General features: G+C 45.5%; 2 protein-coding genes, 1 long non-coding RNA gene and 1 other non-coding gene across 5 annotated transcripts; 3 read left to right on the top strand and 1 right to left on the bottom strand.

The window, feature by feature from the left end:
* The first annotated feature begins 210 nt into the window (after positions 1-210).
* LOC100823718 (putative S-adenosyl-L-methionine-dependent methyltransferase MSMEG_1480/MSMEI_1444) lies at positions 211-6,593 on the top strand. Of its 2 annotated transcripts, XR_001407396.2 has the most exons (8): positions 211-847; positions 1,492-1,667; positions 1,741-1,861; positions 2,241-2,365; positions 4,213-4,341; positions 4,428-4,598; positions 4,771-4,897; positions 6,143-6,593. XR_001407396.2 is itself a non-coding variant. In XM_003578530.4 (7 exons), the coding sequence occupies exons 1-7, from the start codon at positions 592-594 to the stop codon at positions 6,212-6,214; spliced, it is 1,050 nt and encodes a 349-aa protein (XP_003578578.1). In that variant the 5' UTR covers positions 213-591; the 3' UTR covers positions 6,215-6,593. The 2 variants fall into 2 exon arrangements, 1 of the variants encoding a protein (XP_003578578.1); XM_003578530.4 differs by lacking the exon at positions 4,771-4,897 and having other exon boundaries at positions 213-847.
* On the top strand, positions 5,540-5,749 carry MIR5169A (microRNA MIR5169a). The gene has a single exon (NR_126911.1). It is a non-coding gene; the product is annotated as a microRNA MIR5169a (primary transcript).
* Positions 6,594-6,653: 60 nt separating the features above from the next.
* LOC112272337 lies at positions 6,654-7,532 on the top strand. Its single transcript, XR_002965995.1, has 2 exons — positions 6,654-6,829; positions 6,958-7,532. It is a non-coding gene; the product is annotated as an uncharacterized LOC112272337 (long non-coding RNA).
* Positions 7,533-7,747: 215 nt separating this feature from the next.
* LOC100823419 (nitrate regulatory gene2 protein) lies at positions 7,748-13,710 on the bottom strand. The gene is made up of 4 exons (XM_010240161.3): positions 11,402-13,710; positions 11,155-11,300; positions 10,484-10,707; positions 7,748-9,472 (listed from the first exon to the last, which is right to left on the bottom strand). The coding sequence occupies exons 1-4, from the start codon at positions 13,050-13,052 to the stop codon at positions 8,719-8,721; spliced, it is 2,775 nt and encodes a 924-aa protein (XP_010238463.1). The 5' UTR covers positions 13,053-13,710; the 3' UTR covers positions 7,748-8,718.
* Positions 13,711-14,537: the final 827 nt, after the last annotated feature.

Genomic DNA, 14,537 nt, shown 5'->3' with positions numbered 1-14,537 from the left:
TGTTTTTTACCATAAAACAAGCGTCTGCCGTATAGATACACCCAAAAGAATAAGAAAATAGACAAAAAAAATTAAAACGAAAGAGAAATCTTCTTTTTGTTGACAACACAAAACAATTTTTTTTACGTCACATGAATTATTAAACTGATTTTTTCATGGGTGGGCCTAGGGTTGGAGCTCATTTATCTGTTTCCTTTTTCTCTTTGCTCGGCAACCTTCAGTCCTTCGCTCCCCTGGCCCCAACCCCGTCGCTCGTTTTCCTCCTCGAGCGAGCCCAGCGGCGCCACCCCCTCCCTCCCCGTCCCGCTGCCGAGCGCCCCAGCCCACTCGCTCCGTCGCTCGTCTTTCTCCTCGCGCGAGCGCCGCAGCCCCCTCGCTCCGTCGCTCGTCTTCCTATTCGCGCGAGCGCCTCCGCCGCAGGTATCCGTCTCCCCTTCAATTCTCTCGTTCCCGACCGTTTCTCCTCCCATCACCCCACGAACATCCGGCCCTTTAGCTCCCCGTTTCATCTCCTTAATCTTCCCCAATTCGTAATTGAGGCAAAAATCAAGGTAGGGCGGCCGCCCTACCTTGCCCTACCGGGTCCACACCATGCCCGTGCTGCTGACGCTCGGCGCGCCGCCGCGCAGCCCACCTCCACGTCTGCCTCGCCCACCGCCAGCCGCGTTCTCCTCCTCCTGGAACTGCCGTATGAAGAAGAGGCACTTGCGTCCGGGGACCTTTGCCATCCCTGCCGACACCCCCCGCGGTTGCGGTGACCCGCTCCCGCATCCGGAGGAGCGTGACCCTCTCCTCCTCGGCGCCCTCCGCGCCGCGCGCCTAAGGGATGAGGAGTCCCGCCGCCCAGGTTACCACTATGCACCCCCGTGTTCTTGCTCTTGTTTGTTTCTGGTCAACCATGCTTGTACTTCTACCTTGCATACTATCGCCACTACGTGTTCGACGAATTGACGTTATGCTTTTGCCCCCAACGTGTGTTAACTCAGGGAATGCAACAGTGCGCTGCTTGAATTTGTTTACAATTGCAACTTGTTCTCCTTTTGGGGAAGACAAAATCCCGCGAATAGTGTGTTTCAGAGCCTGATTGTATATGTACAGACTTATCTAAATAGAAATTGATCTTGCTTTTGAGCGATCTGACATGTGCAGAAACAAACTATAGATAGATTTGGCACTATTGGCCTTATCGACCCCCCAACAAATGTGGTCTGTAAAATCAATCTCTTGGGACAACCTGTGACACCTTGTTCTGTAGGCCATACAGTCATGTCAACGTGCCAAATCATGATCATTCTTGACTAACTAATTTAGAAGATACTAATGGGATACCGTCACTTATTTGGATACCTAGGCTGCGCCCCCTATAGGGATGTACACCCATGAATCAGATTATTATCTCTTTATAATATTACTGTAGCGTTCCATTTTACGGTTATGTGGCTAATAATACAATTCTATGTCTAATGTCCCATGATACTTTTGTGGTTGCAGATCCTCTTTTTATTGATCCATATGCTGCTGTGCTGCTTTCGCTTGATGTGGCACAACAAACATCGGATTCTCTTGTTTCACGTTTAATGCCTTCTGAAGACCATTATAGGCTAACTACTATATATGTTGATGAAAAATTGCAACATTTGATAAGCAGTTCAGACAATGTTAGACAGGTACTGAAATTTAACCAAATTAGATGCTAAATTTTGTCTGCTCAACCTGTGGAGCAAGGCTTAGTCCTTATAGATTGTTTTGTTGACAGATGGAATGGACACTCGTCCATATAGGTTGTGCTGGCCAAGGATGTCTGTTGTGTACGATGTATCACCTGGAAGAATCTTCAGTACATCAACCCAGCAACTCAAAGGTGCAGTTAGTGTTATGCCATGCAGAGTCTTGTTTTCGCCCGTTTTGAGGGGACCGGTGCATGTTTATGTCGACGTTTCTATCAACAGTGAATGTTTGATTTTCGTTTGCCTCCTGAGTACTGACTGCTTACAAATCTGAAACAGTAAGATATATCTTATTTGAGATTAAATAAAAATATAGAATCCTGAAGGCAGTATTTGGTGGTACGCTATATCGAAGATTCATTTCTCTCCTTTTTCCTACTGCTATGTTTGTAACATTGGGGATCATAGCAATATCATAGCCATCTCTCTTTTGCAAACAATAAATTAATTAATTAATGAGAGCTTCAGAAAGATTGCCACAAGCTCATGTAAAAATTGTATTCGGTATGACAGGAGCAGGAGCAAAAATATCGCGGAATTGTGTTGTACTTCATACTCCTTTAGAATCTCCTGATTTACAAGAGGCCTTGTGCAAAAATGGCTTCAACGGAACTAGGCCAAGCTTGTGGATCCTACAGGTAACTAACCTACCATTTCCTTGAAAAAAATAGCTTCTAACCATTTTTTTTATCTCCCTGGCCAATTAATTACTCCCTCCGATCCAAATTACTGTTGCAACTTTGGATCAGAGGCTTGGGACGACGATGTGAAAATCGTAGTGTGACATTTAAGGTTCAATAAGTAACATGCTCTTTAGTTTGGACATACAATCACGAGCTATCAGTGCTTGCAAGACACAATGCAAAATTATCAGTGCTGCATGCACATGCTTCCATTATCATATGTCTGATGTCATTTGTTACAAACACTTATTGGGGAAGGCACTACATCCGTCGTCCCAAGCCTCTGGCTGCGTCTGTAAGCACACCAGATGCAGCGCACAGCTAATCTTCGCAGCCTAGAAAGTTCAACTTATCTAGGAAACTTATACTTAAGGCAATTAGGAAAGTGTCAGGTTTCCAGAGTTATTAGGATTCAGTTTCCTTTTCCATTTCAACCTCTCTGATCCATAAAGGGGCCGTAATCTGTACTCTGTACTAGGGATATCATCAATAAATGAGCCAGGAAAGTCACCCCAAGAGTTTCAGAGCCCCCAGTGCACATCTGAGGGCGAACCTCACCGCTACCCCCTCCATTCTGTCTCTTCTTCTCACCAACAACTCCAAGCACACAACACCATGTGTTACTGGAGTTTCAAAAACTGGTGCTGGTAGGAAATGGCAGGTTCATTGGTTTCCTGGTGGGTTCAGCGCTCTGGAGTAAATTCTGGAAATGGGTAATTTTTATGTTATTCTACATCGATTCTACATCTGTATGAACTAGTAATACAGTACAGATGAAAACTAAAACTCTCAGCAAAGAAAGAGGAAAACATAACTAGAAAATAGTCAAACCGGAAATACCTAAAAATAAATCAGACACCAGCAAAAAAAATGTCCTTTGGATGCACGGGACTACCCATTTTGTTTACTTCTCAAATTCCTCCTTTCAAATCAACTTCTATACCAAATTGCTTCGGTCATATATCCTGACCTCTGAATCCGCAGAGAGTGAAAATATAGAAGGCAAAATCCAGGATTGTTTTTGCCGTTTCAGCTGGTTTTATGATTTTCTTGTCTGGCTCGAGTTTAAAACCCCCTGGTCTAGGTGCCTTGTTAAATTCTGGGAAGTTGTCTGCAAATCCGGTTATTGTTAAAGCCGATATATAGCCGTTTAGCCAGCTTTCAAATATTACAGCGCACTCACAGCTGTGCACAGAGGACAATACCTTAGTACTACGGCATTCATGTGTTGCAAGAACCAACAAACACACCTGAACCTATCCCGTCATATTGCCATCCTGGACTCTTGTGATACGGTGCTTTGCCAAAGATGGTGCAGCTGCACTGCAAGGACAGGACTTCAGAGGGGATAGGGGTATATGAGCTTGATTGATAATCAAATAGGTCCAGTTATTTTATAGCTGGCTAACATGGAAGGATCAAAAGCACAAATACTTGCGCCCCTCCCTATGTGGTTCTGTTACAGCATCCAATATGTGTGGCCCCATATGACAGGGTCAACGTCCAACCTGAGAAAAAACTGATGGTTGGAGGACTGGTTTTTGTGGACATGACTAACCCGTTGGATCATTACCATGCTCCCAAGATTTCCTGTTCCAATGGTACTTGATGAAAAAACTGCAACCAGTGACCATATATACCTTCTGAAGGTGACTTCCCCGTTAGAATATGTCTGATGTGTTGGATAATTTAATTGGCGGTAGCAAAGTCTCAAAGAGCTTCAATTTTTGCTGTCTTTTGTTGAATAGAGAAGCTCTACAAAATGCATTTTTGAAACAAAATTGGAATGGCAATCATTGCAGGGTTTGCCTCTGTTCACTTCTACAAGTTTGGAAAACCTTTTGCTCGTTGTAAGCAATTTAGCAACAAAAGGAAGTATCTTCATGGGTGAGGTGCCACATTTTCCAGATTGTACAGCAGCATCAGACCTGGTTGGTTAAGTATTCACTATAAAATAGCATATATGTATCTTTGCTTATCAAATATCAATAACAGTTTTTTGGCCTACTCTATGCAGTTATCCAAGCAAGGCTGGCTAGACAACCTTTTCTTTACCCGCGGTTTTCGGGTCAGCTTTGATCACTATGAAAATGTTGCAAATGATATTGGATCAGATCTAGCTGTCCCATGGAAACAACATGGTGGAGTCCTTTTTGTTGCAGAACAGCTTCGGTTTTCAGATGCACAGGTAATACAGTCAATGAAAGACGTTTCACATCAATTTTCGGTTTGATAGTTTTTTGGATTGGCATGAGCTGACATACGACATCATTTTCACATGAGAACCTTGTCCATCATTTTCCTCTCATCTGGACCTTGTTCCTAGCCACCTGATTTCAGTCTCCTGATTGATTGAGCAGCAGAGGGACTTGGACTGGTCCTCATGTAACTACTGCCCTTAGAAAAACAAACAGACAGACAGACAGACAAACAAATGAAAACAACAAAAATGCACCCACATGAGCAGGCTAGCAGAAGCCTATAATGGTGAGTTTGATGAATCTTCCACAAGAAACCACTATCAGAAAGCAAATCAGCTGACTTTTCACTGTTCCATTGATAGGCACCAGCGGTTGCTGTCTGTTTCTTATCATTTGCAGAACATATCTAGCTTATTGTAACCCTTAATCACGTTATTCAAAAAGATTGCATATTTGAGAACCATGTTTTTTAGAAGAAATCTAGCTGCTAAAAGCCTGCACTGATTTTATCCTGTGCAAGATCCTACTGGGGCACTCGGACATTTATTTGGCAAAATTGCACTGTAAGCCCTTAAAATACTTCAGTTTGTGCAATAAGGCCTCCTATTTCTAGCCCCTCAACTATTCGCCTTTCTGCAATTAAACCATTGAAATTTGATTTTTCCAATATTACCATCTGATTTGATCAATCAAGCCTTCAAAATATAGAACTGAACCCTTCCAACTAATATATCTATTGCATGGTCTGATGGGCGTTAATGTTAGCTAATGAGGGTTGGTAATTGAAATTTCATACAGCGTTTAAATGCTATTGTTCATATTAACGTCCTTGTGAGATTTTTCAAAATCTGAGACACTTATTATGGATTGGAGGGAGTATCAATTATCTCTAAAGCAAGCTATAAATTTTTAGTAGTAATCCATTTGTTCCTTTTTATAAGATGTTCTAGCTTTGTCTCTTGAAGTTTGACCAAGTTTGTAGAACAGTATACTAATATCTAACAGTATCAAATAAGTATACTATGAAGATATATGCAATTGAGGATTTAATAAAACTAATTTAGAGTTGTAGATGTTGGTATATTTTTCTATAAACTTGGTCAAATTTAAAAAGTTTGAATTGGAACAAAGCTAGAACATCTTATAAAAAGGAATGGAGGGGGTGGTTAATTATTACTATATTTAAGTTGAGTACATTGGTAGTGGCAGCACCCACGTTGTAAATATGTTAAACCAAACGAGCGAGATGAAATCAAATAGTGTAAGGACCCGATGGACAAAAAATTAATTCAAAAAGAATGGCTGCATATGCTTGACCAGTTGAAAGGTTGAAAAGAACATAATCATACTTTGGGAACCTGATTGCTCAAATTGAATATTCCCTCCGATCCATAAAAAGCGTCGCTCATTTTGTACTAAGTTAGTACAAATTTTGTACTAAGTGGGCGACACTTATTATGGATCGGAGGGAGTATCATTTAGGGCTTATAGGTGGAATCAACTTTGCCCTTCTCATTGCATGGCTTGACAGATGGAGAGCTTCCGGATGCACTTTGAAAGAGCAGAGGAGGATGCTGATGAAGAAGGATTTGAGGAACTTTAGTTCAGTATTCGCTTCAGGAGTCGTGCTTCATGCATGGGTTGTCTTTCACATGGTATTATGGGACGACCGGGAGAAGCAAATGGTAAGGTCCGCCTTGATAGTGCCTTCGGGGACACCAGGTTTCTTGGGTTGTTTTGTTGTGACCGAGTTCAAGAATGAAGTGCCACAGTTTGTGCCTGCTGGAGGAATCAGCAATTATTTTTTTGCAAAAGGAGGAATCAGCGTATTGTTATGATGAAAGCACGAACCGGTTGTGACAGTATATTTTATTTGAGCGTAAGAAACATAGCATCTTGTGGCCACTATGTGGATTACTATTACTCTCTTTAACCAAGAAGATACTCCATTTCTAAATAGATGTTCTAGCTTTGTCCTAAAACTTCTTAAAGTTTGACCAGTTTATAGAAAAATGTAATAACATCTACAATTCTAAATTAGTTTTATTAGTAGTATTTTCTTAGTATACTTACTGATATTGTAGATTTTAGTGCCTTTGATAGAAAATTAGTTAAACTTTTAAAAATTTGACTTATGACAAAGTTACAGCACGTGACAAGCGCATTGATAGGAAAAACGGAGAATCACAAAAAGAAGATGGATTTACTTATTACAGAGGTCCGTAAGTTATTGTTTCAAACAACCATGGTAGTCTAGGGTTTCGGATAGACAAAAGGGTCCTGGCAACAGAATTCTTTTTATTGCACCCTTTTTTCATACATTTGATGGGACCTTGTTCTTTCTAGAAAACACATACAGAACACACTGGAGATTGCAATTTTAGATGGCGACGAATTTGGCAGCTGCCATTGCCCTGACAAATCGAGATGTTCTTGTTGGCGGAGTTGCTGATAATTCTGTGGCTCTTGAAGCAAACTTTCTGCGGGGGTGCTGTGTGGACGATGTGATGAGGACGGTGCCCTTTCGATCATAAGTAAAAAAAAGTTGAAGAGCTTTGGCGGGCGATGGATTTGGAGCCTTCGAAGAAAGTTTTGAGAAAATACGAAAAGAGACGCCTGTGGCACAAACAAACGGCTAATGTCAGGTTAGGGGATTAATGAACCTGGATTAATTAGGTCAGGGTCTGAAATCAGGGGATTAGGGGGTGAGGGTTTGATTGAGACGATCCGTACAAGTCCAGGGTTGAAAATGGACTATTATTTTCGTTAATGTCAGGTTAGGGGATTAATGAACCAGGATTAATTAGGTCAGGGTCCGAAATCACGGGATTAGGAGGTGAGGGTTTGATTCAGAGGATCCGTACAAGTTCAGGGTTGAAAATGGACTATTATTTTCGTTAGGTGTAACTCTGATTTCTTTCGGCCCTTCTTTTTTTTGAAACTTCTCACGATGGCTATTGTGAGCTTTGTGCATCTCGGATATAGAAACCTTCTTCTACTATCTAACTAAAACAAGAGGAGTTCCACTAAAAAACAAGAGTTGCCACATTGACGAACTATCCACCTGCTTGTACCTCGTCACAAAATGTTCCCCGCTAGAGGAGTTGCTGCACCAATGACACTAATCAGAGTCAACTTCAACAAAACGGGCACCGCAGAGCAAGAGTTTGGAGGAGAAAAAACAATAACAAATACAAACAGAAAAAAGGTTTGAGTTAAGTTAGGCAGCAACTGTACAACAACGACACGAATGAATCATATGTATATGAATAAACAAACAGGACCAAAAATTCCGATGATGGCCGGAGCAGCAGTTAGCGGGCACCTACGTCCTACGAGCTCAACGGCAACTGGTGAATCGAATCGCCCTCCTACAAATGAGTCTCCTCCTGTGCGAAGCTGCTGCTATCCAGCTCCACATGTGTCAAAATGTCTCTCAGCATCAGGGATCAGCTTTGATCCGTCTGCAGGCTCACAATGCCGCGGTCTTTACACTGTCAGTCCAGCCAGCATCACTCTTCTAGCTCCCGAAATCTGACAGCAGCACAATGACCGCTTTGGGGCATCCTTTTTACATGGACTGATACGACTTCATGAATCCACTGAATCTTGGATTCATGATTCAGACAACTTGTTGATCGATGCTATGCTTAGATCGGGCATTTAGTTTAGCCAGCTCGCATCTTCCGACTAATTACAGGGGCTCCTGATGAACTCTCAGCGTTTTTGTCCTGCTGACATGCAAGGTACCTCCGTTTTGTTGCCGCTTCAGTTTTCTTGCCCCCCACCAGCAACATGTCCGGTGATTCACCTATTCCCAGTCATATGTTTCTCCGGTATGGCATCAGTACTGCAAGTACATGGATGTTGTCAATTCAAGTCTCTATTTTAGCTTGAACTTTACAGAGCCTGCCACGGACCTTCACACAATGAAGCCCAAATGTGCAGCGCCGAAGCATGTTGCATGCATGGGTGAATCAATGGAAAGCTTGCCACTCCAATTGTGCCACTGGCATGCAATGCATGCTACAGTTTCAAACTGAATAACTGGAGTCAGTTTCTTTGCACAGACAAAGTCTCTTGTACCAGCAAGAACACTGAACAGAGCTAGGAAACTCTGCCACTCTCTTGGGCAACTCGGATTTTCTCTTCCTCAGCACGCTGATTAAGATCCCTATAAGTATTTGCAGAGGCAGCAGTGAAGGTCTCCATTGCTTCAAAAATATTCCTCAGACTTGACTGTAGACTACCAATTTCGGCATGGGGGGCTCCATCATGTACCACCTGAGCAGACAAAGATACACCGCTCTGATCAGAAATGAGGACAAGCTTCTTGTTTTGTGCTTCCAGAGCCTTGCGCATCAGCTGTTCATCCTTTTCCATCACCCTAAGGCCCCTATCCATACCTTTATTAGCCATCATACCCTGCCTTTGCTCTGATCTGTGCTTCTCCCATAGGTTGAGAACATTGGATGCAAAGGCCTGCATTGCCTTGACTACTTCCTTCTCAGATATCCTCCCAACACCAGCTGCCCAATTATTACATATGACGAAAATAGGTGGAGCACCTAACCGTCCAGGAGAAAAAGGGGGCACACCATCATCCGTTTCCTCAGGTACATAGATAACTCCTTTCAATAGCCACTTATTTAAAGTATTAACATAGCTCTTTTGAGCATTGACCCATGCGGCAAAACAGGCAATCCAATCCAATAGCTGAAGTTCTAGACGCTTGATCAAGTCCATATGAGCTTCATCAAACTTCGCAGCATCTATCATGGAGTCTATGTTTTTAGCTTGGGATATGGCATGCAGCTGGATCTGATGGCATTCTAACATAATGTCCCACATCCGCATCAACCTGAAAAGAAGTATTTATTTCAGTACATATATAATCAATTACGAATATCAAAGCCATCATGTAAATAAAGACTTCAGAGTGCAAGTAAAAATGCACAGGTGCTGAACAAACAGCAAACGACCTGATATGCACAAACAACTAAACCTTGTAACATACTTCGTACTTGCTAAGAATAGTCATGGTCCGATTAAAGCATAAATGCAACTATAGAAACACTAGACAAATGGCGGACGATCCTTTTGACACGAAATAATCAGGAGACAAGTTATGCCATCAGTCTGGTTAACCACATATGTGAATACACAGTCAAGCTAATTTCACGAAGATAGAACTTCTTCTGGTGGAACAGAGAAATTAGATTGGACTTTCAGAACTACACATGGAACCATTATTTTCATATCAATTCCTACAAACCGTATTGGTACAGAACTGTGATGGTAAATGGAACTAGCAGGTGTGCCCGCGCGTTGCTACGGGTCAACAAAATCACAAACTATTTATTTTTATTTTCTGTGTAGGCAACTCATAGCGCCGTCGAGGTTGGCATGCGGGTGTGGTGGCATCGGTTGTAAGACGGAGTATGAGAAATCGTGAAAAAAACTGGAGGAAAAGAAAATAACGGGCAGTGACATATTGGTTGTAATTTTAACGAAGTTAACCTACGGCGGCGACCGTACCATCACCACCAACTCCAATTTAATATATTGGTATAGATACTGTTTCATTTGTGTTAAAAATGGTTTCCCCGATAAAATTACTACTTACAGAACATCCACAACAAAACATTGTGGTTACTAAACCATGTGCAACTTTTTCCCTGCATACTACTAAAAAAGTTATTTTACAAAATGCACCAAACTGCAGAAGTAAAATAACTAAATAAATTAATATAAACATGCCGCTAGATAAGTTTGGGGAAGAGAAATACTAACATGTAAAATAAGCATGAAATAGGAAAACCATGCCTTTACAATATGAAAGTCACTGACGTTTTACGGGAAGAATACATACCCTTGAATGAGCTCACATGTTTGTGGCCATAACTCTTCATCCCTCAACTTACTGATCTTGCCTGAGATAGTGTTCACGACCTGAATAGCTATGCTTATCTTTGTTGACAGTTTCCTAATTTCTTTCTCAGTGGTTGCAATCTTTTCAGCTTCTGCGCCTTTCTCATCTAAATTTTTCAGCTCTTCACGTTTCTTGTCGTACTTGAGCCTCTCCTCCTCCTCAGCCTGTAATGCACAAAACATAAATTTTCCACTGAATTTAAACTTGGATAAATTAAAATTGCAGATCATGAAAAAAACTATTGAACCATAAGCCTCCACATAATTATTTCTTCTAGTGGCCAGCCCCTTGAAGGAAAAAAAAACTAGGAAGAAAACGCATAGCATAGATAGTTTTTGTAGAGCATTAAGAACCAACCAATTATATAACATGTTGGGGAACAATATAGTATTAGAGCAGCCCTATTTGAAGGACATTTATTCCTTAAAAAAATTGTTGTTAGCTACATGATCCATATTTTTCATCAGTGACGATAACTAAACAAATTAGACCCTTAAAAGTAAGATGAAAACTCTGAACAAGAATCAGCCAATAGCACTGATGCACAAGCATGCTATTGCAAACAGGGAAAATCACATTGCAAAATTCAAAAATGCAACCGAATTTTATACCTTAACTTCCTGAAGAAGCTTCCTTTCCCACATGTACAGTTTCTGCAGCGTTGAAGAAAGGTTGCCGCATCCCATCGCCTTGTCCTCTTCAAAACGCAGGAACTCCTCCTCCAGTGTTGGTATCCCGCAGATCATCATAGCGGATACTGGATTGGTAATTGGGTAAAAAGTTAGCACTCACATTTAGAGACTGCAAAATAACAAGACTGAACCATTTGACAGCACATAAAAGACAAACTTCGCATACCTTTGAAACCAGAACTCCTCTGGTAGTAAGGCATCTTGCCAACCTCAAGCATCTTGGACACCTCACCAGCTGAATTTGAGGCACGCTCGAATTGAGCCTTGATCTCCAACACAACCTCATTGTCATCAATGTACGTCTTCTCCGAACCTGTGGGCGGCAGGCCAGCAACATGCTGGCGTGGTTCAGATTGCTGAACCTGTTCTCCCACAACACTCTTCTCAACTACATGGACATCATGCTCCAAGCTTTTCCCACTACTGCTAGCCTCCGACGACTTAGATTCACGGGGTAGTTCATCTCCAGTACTGCTCCTACCTTCCTCCTTTGCTGCCTTCCCTTTGCCAGTGTACCCCTTCATTGGTTGCTTTTCGTCACCATAAGCTTCCTTGACTACTTCCATGTCTTCGTCCTCCAAATCTGGGATACCCTCCTCCTCACGCACATCCTTGGAACTCCTGCTGGGAGTGTATGGCGCCTGAGTAGCAGTTGGCTGATCATAGTAGCTCGCATATGTCTCAAATGGGTTTAGGAAGTCCCAAGTAGACACCCTTGGTGGAGATGGAGGCGGTGGAGGCGCGACCTCCTCATGGGAGGAGGATGGCATATCTGCTGGAGGTGGAGGAGCACCGCGGCCATAGTAACCGCCATAGCCATACTGGTTATAGGAGCTTGAATTCTGCGGTGGGGAGGCATATCCGCCGTACCCAGGCGGGGGCGGCTGCGCACTGTCACCATAATAGTGGACCCTTGCGTTGGTGGGCAGTGGGCGTTGCTCATATGAAACGGACGGCGGTGGGGGCTGGCCGCGTGCATAGCTGGTGTTGAAGAAGGTCTCGACCCTGGCGTCAGTGGCCTGCGGATGGTGCTGGTACGAAATGGATGGCGGTGGCGGCTGGCTGCGCGCATAGTTCATGTTGAAGAAACTCTGGCCATAGCCACCCACGCCGCCATAGCCCGGTGGGTCGTAGCCATCGCTGACAGGTGGTCCCATGCTGCTGTAGCCCGGTCCATTGCCTCCGCCGCCGCCATAGCCCGGGTCATAGCCACCGCCCCCCATGCCGCCGCCATAGTCAGGGGCAGAGCCGTATCCACCAAACCCGTAGCCCGGCCCGTATGTTGGAGGCGGACCATACGCAGAGGAACCGTAGGGTGGTGGTCCCATCTGCGGTGGCGGCCTAGGGCCCGGCTCCCCGGCTGACCGCACGATCTCCGGCCGTCGCTGGGCCGGCTCGGGCTCGTCGTCGGAGTGGAACTTGATGTGACCATCCTCCGAGTCAGAGTCGTCGTCAGAGTGGAAGTGGATGTGGTCGTCGTCAGGGGAGATTCGAACCTGCTTGGCAACGGGCGGCGGCTGGGCCGAGGAGGAGGAGGCGATTGCTGGCGCAGGGGAGGGCGACGCGGCCGGGAGGCCATCCCCCTTGCGGTGGGCCGGGAGGTGGAGCGTGGGCTCGAGCGGCGGCGGGGGCAGCGTCTGGACGCCATGGAGGAAGTCGTGGAGCACGGCGCCGACCTTGCCGAGCGACTCGGCGTAGGCGCGGTGCGCGTCGGCGAGCGTGTAGCGGTGGCGGATGGCGAGGGCCAGCAGCTCGGACCGCTCGCGGCAGTGCTTCACCGCGAGCTCCTCCTCCAGCTTCGACTGCCCGCACCCCATCGGGGGCAGCAGCAGAATCTCAACTCTCCCCCCCGCCCCCGCCCCGCCCCCCCAAAACAAAACAAAAAAAAGGGTATTATTATTCGGTTAGATATATATTCCCCCCTTGGTCGCTCACAGCCGCCGCGGCAGCATCATCAACCGCATGGCGGGGGGCGCGGGGGCAGCGGCGGCGGCGGCGGCGAATCTAGCGGAGGCCGCGCGCGCGGAAGAGGAGCAGCAGATCTGGGCTACAGGGGCGAGGTGGAGGGGACTGGACTAGCCGAGGCAGAACGAGAATCTACGCCTTTTTGCTGACGCGGGTGCGGGTGCCAGCGAGGGGCAACTCGTCGCGACGCGCCCGGAACCCCCTCCTCCTCCCCTCCTGCTGTTCTTCCTCCTCCTCCTCCCACCCGCAGTGAAAAACCCAACCGCATGCTCCGCCCCGCTCCCAAACCAGGCGGCGAGCGCGATACAGAGGCCGGCGAAGGGAAATCAAAGCAAAGCAAAGCGCATGCGCGCGCGCACGCACAGGAGCGGGCGGTCGGTGCTAGGCGAGAGCACGAGGCGGCATCGAGGCAGGCTACAAACAACAACTGCTAGCTCGATGGTGCGGCGGATTTACCCGAAAAGAAATAGAAATCCGACGACGGGGTGGTGGTGGTGGGGAGGGGGGGGGGGGGCTAGCGAGGAGGAGGGAACATCCGTACATTGACGCCTGTCGCCGGCATGGAGGGCTGGATTTATCTCGGTGGGGGAGCCCCTTCTCTCCCCTCCTCCGCTCCTCTTTAATTCTCTCCTTTTTTGTTTTCCATCTTTTCTTTTCTTTTCTTTTCCGCGCTATACTCCCAAATCCCGCTCCGCCCACCGAACCGTGACGCCGGAGACTGCTGCCCTGCCGCTTCCGTTTCACTTCATCTCCGGGCCATTTTTACTTTACACCGCGAGCTATTTTGATGTTTTCTGCTTTCGGTTTCTCGGCGCGTCTGTTTCTTCCTCCCTTTTGAGAGTTTTGACTCGCCGGTGACGTGGAATTTTTGTTCCGGGGCGCGGGTTGAGTGGCGTGGGTGTGGAGGTGGGGCTGAAAAGGCTTTCAGGTTCAGGGGAAAACGTGTGAGCTAGCGGTGCGCGGCTGCGCGGCTTTGGCTCGGTGTGCGTGGGCGGTGAAGAACTTGTGACGAGGATGGACGGACCACGATCAGGAGTGCTCGAGATGTGATCGATCTGCTGCTGGTTCTTGTTTGGATGCCCCAGAATTCACCAGATCCAGTTGCCTACATGCTGCCCATCGTGAATCAAGGTGTTGTGTGCCGTGTACCGTGGAGGGTGGAACGGATGCCCTGTGTTTATCTTCTAATTTTTGTTAGATTTGCAATATACTGGAAAATTTTGGTCGCAGATGACAGATGATAAATTGCTAGAACAAGAGGAGACGGGAAGTACCTTTCTCTTGGAATAATAACCGTGCTGGTTGGTTCCATACCTCCTTTCCAAAAAAATCGAGCC

This window comes from Brachypodium distachyon, chromosome 4, assembly GCF_000005505.3.
Source record: "Brachypodium distachyon strain Bd21 chromosome 4, Brachypodium_distachyon_v3.0, whole genome shotgun sequence".
Taxonomy (NCBI): Eukaryota; Viridiplantae; Streptophyta; class Magnoliopsida; order Poales; family Poaceae; genus Brachypodium; species Brachypodium distachyon.
This window is presented reverse-complemented; position numbering and strand designations above follow the sequence as displayed.